Source organism: Bubalus bubalis, chromosome 4 (assembly GCF_019923935.1).
Source record: "Bubalus bubalis isolate 160015118507 breed Murrah chromosome 4, NDDB_SH_1, whole genome shotgun sequence".
NCBI classification, from domain to species: Eukaryota; Metazoa; Chordata; class Mammalia; order Artiodactyla; family Bovidae; genus Bubalus; species Bubalus bubalis.
The window spans coordinates 160,935,406-160,947,450 of NC_059160.1; the positions used below are offsets into that span (position 1 = coordinate 160,935,406).

A 12,045-nucleotide genomic window follows, 5' to 3' on the forward strand; every position below is an offset into this window, starting at 1 on the left:
GCCCAGGAGTTTTCCCTATCTTGTTGCTTTACTAGCCCTAGGTATTCCGTATCTGTGTGGTTTGAGGCGTTTCAACACCTCCATATCTAGCCAGTGGGAACAGAAAAGAGCAGGGCTCACCCCTTCTGCTTACAAGCATCTCCTCCCTACACTGCAGTCCACTGGTCAGTTACTTGGCCAGATAGCTTCCAGAAAGATAATGAAGTATCATCTTTTCCCCCTGGATTTCCATGTCTACAGATAAAAGGAGGAGATCATGATCATTAGGGGCCAGTTAGCAGTCTCATCCCCAATCCATCCCTTTCGCCAATCAAATGTCTGTGTTCCTCATTCTCCCAGAGCTTCAGATGTCCTCTCCCAGGGGGAGGTGACTCCAAAGTTCCACCCAGTGCCTGCATCCAGCTCCCAGCCTAGGGTCTGGGTATGGACAGCCTGCAGTATGGAGTCTGCATGTGGTTCTTCATGGTTCAGTGCCCTCTAAAGGCATACACAAGTTAGCTGCTTCATCACACCCAATATACGATAGTACACAGGAACAGTATAACATGGTAGGGACCCTCGTCCAGAAGAAGGAAGAAATGGAAACCCATTGCAGCCACTGGTTGGCCACTGTCATCAAATCCCGGTAGGCAGAGACTGCAAAAGATCCCAGGGTGTGGAGCAACTTCCCTGGACGACAGCCTCCTCTCCAGGATTGTTCCTTTGGGCCCTGGTTGTCCCCACTTGGTCATTCTCTTCCATCCCCACCACAGAAGTGGGCATCCATGGCGCACCCCTCTTGGGGCTGCATAGCTTTTCAGCCCACTTCCTGCTGATGTGGGTTTTGTGGCTTAAGGTTGGTTAGTTTGAGTCAACAATGCAGGCTGGTGTTGACCAGGCTTGTGGTTTTTGGGGAAACATATATCCCTCAAAATCTTAGTTTGGGGCATGTAAGGAAATTTAAAACCCTGGTCTTTTATGTATGAGCTTGTACGCTATACCTGTTCCCTGGAGGAGCACACGACATAGGCTGGCCAATCAAAGAGCTACCCCCCAACTGGCCACCCTGGCCCGGTATTATCAAACAGGGTAAGATTTGATTTGCAGATTCAGAGATGTGAGGATGTAGATTTGGGGTTGCCAGCGACCTTGTTTCCCAAGGGAGACTAGGTAAGAATGACGCTAACCCAGAGGCGATCAGAGGGAAGGTGTGTAAGAGAGGCTTTAGATGTTGCAATATTCAAAGCTAGATTCGATAAATTCCTTGCTTTGCCTAAACTACAGAATATTAGCTCTTTTACCCAAGGTTCAGTTCTGATCAATGACTGGTTAGTAGGCAAGTCAGTTAGTTTAAAGACAATTGGGGAGCAATCTGATTCAGAATTTGTCTAAATTGTCTAGATTTTCTTCCTATGCTTTTTCAAGTTGCCCTTCCCACACTTAACTGGCAGAAGGTTTGATGACTCACTTTTCAGAGCACTTAACCCAGATCTCACAGGAACAACACTGTCTTTTCATATCCATATCCCATCAGTTCACATGCAGTTTAATTACCTTGCATAATGACAACGTGTACGGTTGGAGTAAGTAAGTTTGGATACAAACTCACCTGACTCTTAATAAACTCACAGCTCAACTGGTGAGAGCAGAGGTGCCCAGTCAGCTAGAGTGTGTCCTCTTGGACACCAGCATCCAGAAGGATTTGTTCATTGTTTTTACTGAAGGAATGGGGACTGTGGCTTATTTTGAAAGTGTACAGTGGAGTTGTGTCAAAAGCACCGTTTATTTATTCATTTATTTTTGGCAGTATGCAGCATGCGGGATCTTAGTTCCTCAACCAGGGATCAAACCCGTGCCTCCTCTGGTGGAAGCGAGTAGACCACCAGCGAAGTTCCCAAAAGTACCTTTTAAAGTTTAACTTTCTAATTTTCTCTTGCAACTGTGAGTCCTAACTCAAATTGGCTTTTTTAAAAAATAAGATTCTTTCTTCATAATTGCTGGTTCCAAACTTATGTGGGCCCAGATATTTCTTGGTGATCTTCTATGGCATTTCTTTGGCTAACAGGCTCTTTCACTTTCTGCAATGACTATTTCAAACCTCCTCCTCTCTCCTTGCCTCTCCAACCTTTCCATCTTCCCCTTTCTGTCTCAGCACATGATTTTGCCTTTTATTATGCACAGAAATCAGAACCATCAGACAAGAAAACAGAGATCAACAAACTTCAATTTCCAGACCTCATGACCTATCTTGGTATTACTCCGTCATCTTTCTTCTTGTCCTCTGGTTACACAGAAACCATTTTACTCCCATTTACTATGTTCAGGATCCCAGTGGGGACCTTACACCAGCAGTGATTCCCACTCTTTCCTGTTCTTCCTCTACTCCTATATGGGCTCTTCTCCTTGCTGTCAAATATGCTCAATTTATTACAACATGCAGTGGATCTGTCTGTGTCTGGCTCCCCAGTCTCCATTCCTCTTTCTGCACCCTGAAAACACCCTGTTTGCAGTACTGGTGGGTCCTGTGTGATGTTCCTAGTGATGAATTTGACCAGATAATCCTCTCACCATCCCAGGACAGAGAGCACATGGATATAGCTCAGTCAAATGAGCTCTCTTGCTCCCCTTGGAGAAGGAAATGCCAACCCACTCCAGTGTTCTTGCCTGGAGAATCCCAGGGACGGGGGAGCCTGGTGGGCTGCCATCTATGGGGTCGCACAGAGTCGGACATGACTGAAGTGACTTAGCAGCAGCAGCAGCAGCAGCTCCCCTGGTTCTTTGAATTTCAAGCTGAGAAGCACAGGAAGGACAGACAATTGGAAGCCTTCCTTCCAGGGTGGTGACAGGGCGAGATGGTGGGGTGCTCCCTGATGCTGAAGTCTACACTCACCTGGCTACTATCTTGAGGAACCAAGACCAGCTCTCCTGCATTAGCTTCCATCCCAGACTCCTGATATCGCCCAACACATTCCTTTTTTGCTTAACTGTGCCAGTTGGTTTTTGTTGCTTGAAATCAAGGAAACCCACTACATGATGCATCATATTTTAGAAAGAGCCAAAAAACAATACCAACACCAAAAAAAAATTTTTCTTTCTTGATCCTACACCGCTTTCCCAGTGACACCTTTCTTACCTCTCTTCTTTACGGCCGCCCATAAAAGAGTTGACTGCACAAGCAGTCTTCCATCCCCCCCGCCACACCCCTTGATTCATTCTTCCATCTGCTCCGGTGGCTTCTGCTCCATTGCCTTGTTGAAGCTGTTTACTCTAAGTGCCCAGGGTCACAGCAATGTCCTGGTTTCCTTCTTTCCTTTCTGGCTGGTCCTTATCAGTCTTTAACCACGTGGTCAGTGACAGATGCCAACTCCAGTATTCTTGCCTGGAGAATTCCATGGACAGAGGAGTCTGGCAGGTTCACAGGATCGCAGAGAGTCGGACACGACTGAAGCAACTGAGCATGCGTGCACTCACAGGTGAGTCCTAGGTCCTCCTCTCTATACTCCCTGAAAACCTTATCCACTCCTGTGACTTCATGGCCCCCTGTGCCCATGATGCTCAGACTTCCTGGGGAACCTCAGTTTCTGTGTCACTCACCTCTCCACCTGCTGCCCCCCATGGAACTCCTGAGACCATCACACCTGCTCCTTTTCGGTTGGGCTCTGAGTCTCAGGAAATGGCACTTGGCCCAAGTGCCTCCTCTCTCTACCAAAGCAATCAACAAACCCCACCCCGCTCCCACTTCATGCAGTCCTAGCTTGTATCTCCAGAACCTAATGCAGGAGGAGCTTGTTAAATATTTGATCAAATGACTGATAACAGCAAGAACACTCTGCAGAACACTTAAATTCTTTCTTTCCTATCGCCCTGTGAGGTAAGAATAATTATTCTGCAGATGAGGAAACCAATATTCAAAGAGAGGGATAGTTTGGCTTGGGTGTGGGATCACAGAACCAGTGAATATGTGGGGTGTTGAGGTTGTAATTCCTATCTGATTCTTCAGGTGTCTGGACTAGATGCCAGACTTGGGGCTACAGAAAGTGAATGGCGCAGGCTCTCGCCTGGGCTTCCCACTCTCCAAGGGCTGGGGTTCTCGAGGGCAGGACCTGAAGTCCCTCACTATTGAAGGATGGGGGCCAGGGTGATCAAGAACATGGAGCTGGGTGGTGAGAAAGAGGGTCTCCTGAGAGGCTCTTAGACCTCTGTGCTGGGCGTGGTAGGCCGGGGCCGAGAGGGCGAGGCTCTTTGGATTTGGGCTGGGGAGCTGGAGGATTGTAGGGAGCCGAGCCTATAAGGTTGGGGACGTTGGGGTTGGGTCGAGAAGATGGGTGTCTTGGGGCGGGTGTCGTGGGGAGGCCTGTAAAACTGGAGATCATTGTGGGGGCGGGGCCGAAAAGACGGGACGGTGAGACGTGCTGTGAAGAGTGGGTCGGGAAGAGGGACTAGGGGCGCGCGGGGCAGAGTCGAGGGGATGCTCGTGCGGCTGTAGGTTGCGCGGGAGCGCGGGGCGCGGAGGGGCCGGGGGCGGGGCCGGGGCCGGGGCGGGGGCGGGGCCGGGACGCCGGCGTGGGCGGTGGAGCGCGGGGGCGGGCCCAGGTGAGCAGGGCTACCGCCCCCTCCGTCCCTCCTCCCCCGGCCTCCCCCCGCCCCTGAGTCACCCAGCTGCGCTCTGGCTCTGGCTCCGCTGGCCGAGCGACGGCGGCTGGCGGCGTCTTCGGCCCAGGCCAGGTCCAGGTCCGGCTCGGCTCCATCTTGGGCGGCTGCGCCGGGCACCTGTGGCGGCCACAGGAGCAGCGCTTCCGCCGGCCTCCGCGGCCCCGGGCGGGCAAAAGGGTGAGAGGCCAGCTCCGTGCTCGCCCGTGTTGGGGCGAAGGAGGGTGGGATGGGCGGCACCTCCCCTTCTTGCGCCCGGGAACCCCACTCCTCACCTTTCTCTGAGCCCCGACCCTACGCATCCCGGCCCCCAGTGCTCAGCGCACCCCCGGGCTGCATCCCTCCTCCCATCTCTGGGCTCACTGCCTGAACTATCCCCTTTTCCACGTCTCCTCTGCCCATCCTCCCATTTCTCAATATTTGGTGCCCAGGACCTCGTCTCTTTCTGCCAACCCCCACCGTTCCTACCGTTTCTTCCCCCTTCCTTCCTCTTCCCTGTCCATCCCCACCCCTCATCCCACTCTCCTCCCACTGCCCCCAGCCCCTGCCCTCCCTTCACTCGCACTCCTCCTGCCCTCCATCCCTGCCCGCTTACCCCACAGCCCCCCTCTTCCTCCAGTCACAGTCTTTGCTGCTGGGAAGGTCTAGAGCCCTGCTTGGGGGGTCATGTTGAGGACCTTCTCCCTGAGTCCAGGTGGGCTTTGTGTGGGAGGGCAGGACAGGGCCCCTTGCCCTCGGGGAGAGTGTATGGCGCGGTGTGTTCAGGCCTTTGGCCCCGCAGCTAGAAGCGGCCTGCCGGTCTGGTGCGCAGAGTGCAGCTGTGTGGATGCTGTTTCCTGCAGGCTCGCACAGCAAACGGGCCTGTGTGTCGGCCCCGGTGGGTCCACGGGTGTGGTGTGGGCCTATACTGGTTCAGGGGACCCCGTGGCCACGCAGGTAGGGTCACACCAGCCACCTGGGCTGCTTCAGGTTTGGGGCAGCTGGGCCTGGAGGCTGACCTTGTTCATCTCCGGTTCCTCCAGGGAAGTATGGGCAAATCCTCCTCAGGGGAGGAATCTCTTGCCTGGTGGGATCTAGGCCTGTCTGTGGTGAGCAGAGCTGGGTCTGGGACCTCTGCCCCACTGTTCCCCAGAACCCTTTCCTGGCACAGCTTGTGACGTGGACACTTTGTTCTTAAGACTCCTTCATCCTCTGTGAAGGGCAGGTTTTGTGCCTCCAGACACTTCTCAGTAGGTCAGGAATGCTCCCTGCTGCTTTCCCCAGCTTTGGCCAGGAAGGCCCTCCTTGGCTGGGATGGATCAGACCACCTCCTGGAGGTTGCCACGCCCCTCTCTATACAAAGAGGGATTTGGGTGGTGTATGTCCCTACCTGGTCCCTAAGAGGTAAGTTCATATCTCAACATTTGAGGAGTGTGTGTGTGTGCGTATGCATGCGTGTATGAGTGTGTGTATACATATTCTCCCAAGCTGAGGTTTAAAACAGACTTGGAAACAGTGTCATGATGGAGACATTGGGAACATTGGTGATGACTACCACCATCCTAGGATGGGATGAGGAAGGGAAAGATTAAGAAGCAAACCAAGTTACCCTATAATCTAAATGGCTTCCTAAAAGCCATCTTTCTTCCCCTACGCCCACTTCCAAGTACTAGTCCGTGATACCTTGAGCACAAGTCACTCTTGATGGGAGGAAGAAAGGTAAGATGGTTAATAATCGCTGTTCCAGGCAGTCTATATGCCATCACATTACGTCTTCACAACAGCCCTGCGGGGTGGGGATTTATTTCCGATTTGCAGATTGGGGAAACTGAGGCTCAAAGAGGTCAGGGGTCCATCTGAGTGTGCATACATAGGAAGGGCAAGAGCCTGGATTGGAAGTATACCCCTTTGCCTCGCCTGTTCATCCCTGGCTCCAAAGTTCATCTGATCAGCTCTATTGCTTCCTGGGAGGCCTCTCTTCTTGGTAGGCGGGGTGTGAAAAACCTTCTTTTCCTGGCATAACTCGAAACAACTTCCCTTGAAGCTCTTCCCTCCATCAGCCTGGGAAGGCCAGCTGGGGTTCAGCTGTGGGTTCTTTGACATTTCTGAGCTGTTCCAGATCTCAGATTGTCACCTGCCATTTGTGGAGGTGGGCTAAGGAAGGAAACTAACAGAAATATAACCTCCCACTCCCCCAGGGTCTTTGTGGTCACTACTTTGACTCTGAGTGACAGCCAACCCTGAGCATCAGGCAGCCATCTGGTGAGGCAGATCCAGCAGTACCTCGTTGCTGACAGCTTCTCGCCAGCTCCCGGTGGAGACTGTGTGTGCCCCCAGCCTTGTCCCTGTTTCGTCAAGGAGACCAAGGTCTGGCTTCTTATGGCCCTCCTCAAGAGAAGGGTCCAGGGTAGGTGGGGTTCAGTCAGAGGCTGTGTGGGCTGTCCAGATAGGACTTCCTTCATGTTCTTGGGCTTGGAGCTCAGTGGTTGTCTGCCTGCCAGGGCCCATCTGTGACCACAGCCTTCCTAGCCAGCAGGTCTCCTTCTGTCTTTCTGAGTCTCGGCTGCCTACAGAGCTGCTAAGAAGCAGGTAGGGTGAACAGGCATCCAGGCTTTGTTCTTACTTGTTCACTTGTTCCACCGGCATGTCATGGGTACCACTGGGTACCCACGTGCTGGGTGCTGGGACTCCAGTTGAGTCATGGCAACAATAAATAAAAAGGGATGCCAGTGGAAGAGTGACAGTGTCCAGGACGGAGGTCTGGACCGTTCTCAAGAGGGAGCGCAGAGAACCTCAGACACTCCTGAGTTTGATTCCTGGCTTAACCACTTACCAGCTGTGTGCCCTTGAGCAAGTCACTAAACCTCTCTGAGCTTTGGTTTCCTCTTTTGTAGAATGGAGAAGATGACTTATCTCCTGAGATTGCTCTTCTATTACATGAGACAGTGCTGGAAAGGAGACGGCACATGCCTGACACATGGTGGGTGACTGGGCAGCTGGAACTGCTGTTCTTATTATCATCACTGTGATTGTTATTGGCTTTGTTGCCCTTCTCTGTTTGTATGTCCACCTTAGAGCCTGAGAGTAGGGCCTGGGCTGTAGTCTTTTCTTGTCTATTCATCATTTTCCTGACTCTTCCAGGGACCAGTCTGGCTTCAGCCCCAAGGAGCAGCTAGGACAGGAGACTCCTGCCCAGGCTGGTACGATGTGTAGAGCTGCACAGTCCAGCGTGGTCATCAGTAACAATATGTGGCCCTTTAAGTTTCAATTTTGTTGTTTACTCCTTAAGTCGTGTCTGACTCTTTTGCAATCCCATGGACTGTAGCCTGCAAGGCTGGGATTTCCCAGGCAAGAATACTGAAGTGGGTTGTCATTTCCTTCTCCAGGGCATCTTTCTGCCTCAGGGATGGAACTCACATCCCCTGCATTGGCAGGTGGATTCTTTACTGTGAAGCCACCTGGGAAGCCCTAAATTTCAGTTACTTAAAATCAGAAAGTCCATTGCTCAGTTGCACTAGCTATCTGTCAAGTGCTCAGTGGCCACATGTGACCAGTAACAACCTTTCTGGACAGCACAGAGCAGCATCTTTTCATCACTGCTGAAAGTTGTGCTGAACTGGGCTTCATAGCGAGCCTGGAACTCTAAGGGCACAGTTGCTCTAGAAACACCCTCACCATTGGCTTGAACAGCCACCAGCCATCTCCTGAGCTCTGGGCCAACAGGAAGTTTTAATATACAGAAACCAAGTTCCCGAGAGCCCTTCCCACCCTCCCTTTCAGTGGCCTCGTTCGCCTGGCCAGGGTGGCTGGTTTCGTGGCAGTTCTTATCAGCCCGGGCTGGGAGGATACGACCGGGATCGCCCAGGTTGCCACTGTTGCCTGCCATCTCCACCCTGCTTCTCCAGCATGTCCTGCCTGGCTGGGAGTCTCAGAGTGATGTTTCTTATTCACGACTTCGCCCTGGGCCAGGCTGGCTCATGCCCTGACCCCACTCCCTCTCTCTGGGCCCTGCCCAGCCCCCAGCCTGCGGCCCTCTTCTTGTGATCCGAGCATATGCCTCTTGCTTTCTGCTCACCCTGGTCCTTGTTCCTTCCTCCCAGGCACCATCTCTTTCCTCTCTCTTCGGGTCCAACCTGCAGGTCTGGAGGAGTCTGTATAGCTAGAGAAAGGGACAAGAATGGCTGGAAGGGAGCCAGGGCAAGAGAGGACATGTGTCTGATTGGTGGTTACAGGTATTCCCTACTTTTCAAAAGTTTGCTTTATTCCACTTAACTTTCATGCGAGACCTACATTAATTAGTAACTGTTTTCAGTAATAGAAAGAAAATCGACGAGTTTTACAAGACAAGGTAATTGCTTCTTTGTACTATTTTGGTTTATGAAAAGGTTTCATAGGAATGCTCTTCTTTCAGATAGTGGGGGTGACCTGTATTGGACCCCATTTTGTGGGCACAGCAGATCTGCAGTAGTTCCATGTTGCCTGATCTCAAGAGCATGGCACACAGAAGGTGCTCATGAGATGGCAGCAGGAGGAGTGAACAAATCCCGAGTGAGTCCTAAAGGGCTGATATGGGAGCCTCTCCTACCCTTGGAGCATGCAGTGGGAGCCAGGAAACCCCTTCCCCTTCACAGCAGCCACGACTGAGCCTCAGAGATGTGAGAACCCAGCCAGGCCAGGCCAGACAGGATGGGGAGGGAGCGTGAGAGAACCCAGGGTGTTCTCAGGGAGTCCTGTATTCATGTCTTTCTCATCCCCAAGACCTCTGCCCCCCACTGTGTGCCAAAGAGGCTGCAGTCCAAGTGAGATCGTGATGGTTCTGGGAGGAACCAGGGTAGTATCCATCAGTCCAGCTGTACTGGTTATTAAAACGCTGTAATAGTTCTGTGCTGATTGACCAAGAGCTATTGTCTCAAAGCCCCGAGCCCCGAGGCCCCAGCAGGCTTGCCCTCTCCGTTGGCTTCCCCGTCCCCCGTAGACCAGCAGTAGACTCAGCAACTAGGCTTCTGGATGATCTCTAGGGTCTTACCCTATGGCTGGTTCTGATCACTCAGTTTTGGTGTTTGGATATTTGAAGTGTCATCCTGTGTATGTGTGGTGACCTTGATTTGAAGTGTCTGGCCCCCTGTCATCATTTTGCTTGTGGCTCTGACTGGTCAGGCAGGCTGAGACTGAAGCCTTCCCCTCAGTGTGCCTTGCACTGGGTGAGCCCCCAGCAGAATCCAGCAGAGATGCCGCTACCCATCTCAGCGCCACCCCCTCCCTCTCTCTCTCCTGCAGGCAGCCATGAGATCCAGCCGTCCTGAGCCGGATGCCCCGGAACCCCTCAGTGCCCACCCTCAGCCCCTGTCCCGAAGTTCCTCCAGCCTGCTGGGCGAAGGCCGGGGGCAGAGGCCCGAGTATCGCGAGAGGGCCAGCAGCGCTGTATGTCAGGCCCAGCTGGGCGAGGCCAGCACCGGCGCCCAGGTCCCGGAGGCGGAGGGGCAGCAGGCTGAGCGCGTGGAGCGGGCACGGGCCTCCAGCCCCCAGCCGCAGCCCAGTGCCGTGGGCCACTGGCGTAGCAGCACTGTGGGCAATGTGTCCACCGTGGCTGGTAGTGACCTGTGTCACCCGCGGGACCCCAGCGCCGCCGCTGTGCAGAGGAGCCACTCGGACCTGGCTCGCAGCACCCAGACCCGGGGCCACAGTGGTGCTCAAAAGGCCAGCCTCAGCTGCTCAGCCCTGGGCAGCTCGCCTGTTCATGCGGCTCAGCTGCAGCCCAGCAGCACCTCTGGCCAGAGTGGCCAGACCCCTGAAGGCTTGGAAAGGGACCTGGCTCCGGAGGACAAGACTTCAAACTCAGCCTGGACACTGGAGAGTCAGGTGTGGGTGCCACCAGCTGCCTTGGGAGGCACAGTGACCCACAGCAGCAGCCCCAAAGCCACCAGCCAGTCGGCCACCACCTCTTGCCATGCTTTGTCTCCGGCAGCCCTGCTCTGTGGCATGAGGGAGGTGGGGGCCAGCAGCTGCTGCCATGACTTGCCTGCCCCAGGGATTCTGGCCTTTCCCAAACTAGTGGCCTCAGTGAGTGAATCTAGGCTGCAGGCTCACCATGGGGTGAAACTCCAATGTAGGTTTTCTGGGGGGCTTCCTGGGCACTCCCACTGCTGTGCCCACCCTTGGGGTCCCACAGGGTTAGCCATGGAGCCTAGTGCCAGGACCAAGGATATGTGGACCATGACCTCAGCAAGTGACTTGGCCCCAGTCTTGGCTTCCCCTCTGTCAGCCCAGGATGCTGGTGTGCAAGCAGCCCCCAAGGCAGTCTGCAAGGCAGTGGCCACTAGTCCGCCTCTGGAAGCCCCTGTGGCCCTGCACGTGTTCCCGGAGGTAACTCTGGAGCCCAGCCTGGCAGAGGCGCCATCTCCTGTGCGGGACGTACGATGGGATGCCGAGGGCATGACGTGGGAGGTGTACGGAGCTGCAGTGGACCCGGAGGTGCTCGGTGTGGCCATCCAGAAGCACCTAGAGATGCAGTTTGAGCAGCTGCAGCGCGCCCCTGCCAGTGAGGACAGCCTGTCTGCTGAGGGCAGGAGGGGGCCGCTTCGAGCTGTCATGCAGTCCCTGCGGCACCCCAGCTGCTGTGGCTGCTCCAGTGCAGCCCCTGAGTGAGGAGCTGCAGCCCCTGGAGCTGCCCGGGGTGCATGGACTCAGCCCCAGGGACAGTGGAGTCCCCAGGCTCTTTGGATCCACAGGCACCCACCGACATGGCTCTGTCCTCTGCTGCCCGCAGATCATAGGACTGCAGCCTGGGCGTTCCCTGCCCCTGGCAGTTGGGCTAGTTTATAAGGGCTTGATTCCCAAGAGCCACGTGTGGGCTCTGAACTTTGGGACAGTTTCAACACTGTGCATAAGGGGGATCCTGACTTCTCTGTAAAAACCCCTGACCTTCTATCCAGTCTCTGTTCAGAACTCTGCCATAATTTCCCCCAGGCCTCTTTGTGGCTTTATTTTCACAGCAGTGCTGAGATACAACAACCTCCTGACCTAAGAGGTGGGGTCTCAAGTGGCGAGGGCTGTCTAAGTCTTTAGGGAAGGGCACTGACATTGTCGAGGCTTCCTGTGTGCCAAACGCTTGTCAACTCACTTTCCTGAGTCTTCTCCGTGTTTTACAGACATAACCACAGACAGTTGGCAAGACTGCAGCTGCCATGCCCAGGCTGGACAGCTCATGGTGGTGGGCTAAGAGCAGAGCCGGGGGCTGGCTGAAGCCTGCAGTGCTTTCCTGCAGCATGTGGTTGGCAAAGCAGGGCAACTGTGAACAAGAACTTATTGAGCCCATATTCATTGCCAGGTTTTGTGGATTCCTTGGGGAAGAAGCTGCCTGTGCCCTTGTTGAGCTCACAGTGTGTGGGATGGGAGGGCTTTGAGCATTATAGAGGGCTGCAGGGTACTTCTCGGAGC

At 54.1% G+C, this 12,045-nt stretch overlaps 1 protein-coding gene across 3 annotated transcripts; it reads left to right on the top strand.

Moving 5' to 3' along the window:
- Nucleotides 1-4,595: 4,595 nt before the first annotated feature.
- Nucleotides 4,596-11,558, top strand: GPRIN2 (G protein regulated inducer of neurite outgrowth 2). 3 transcript variants are annotated; one of them, XM_025284881.3, is made up of 4 exons: nt 4,596-4,809; nt 7,503-7,588; nt 8,709-8,840; nt 9,886-11,558. In XM_025284881.3, exon 4 carries the CDS (start codon nt 9,892-9,894, stop codon nt 11,251-11,253), a length of 1,362 nt encoding a protein of 453 aa, XP_025140666.3. In that variant the 5' UTR covers nt 4,596-4,809; nt 7,503-7,588; nt 8,709-8,840; nt 9,886-9,891; the 3' UTR covers nt 11,254-11,558. The 3 variants fall into 3 exon arrangements, with proteins under 3 accessions (XP_025140666.3, XP_006066687.3, XP_006066689.3); XM_006066625.4 differs by lacking the exon at nt 8,709-8,840; XM_006066627.4 differs by lacking the exons at nt 7,503-7,588; nt 8,709-8,840.
- Nucleotides 11,559-12,045: the final 487 nt, after the last annotated feature.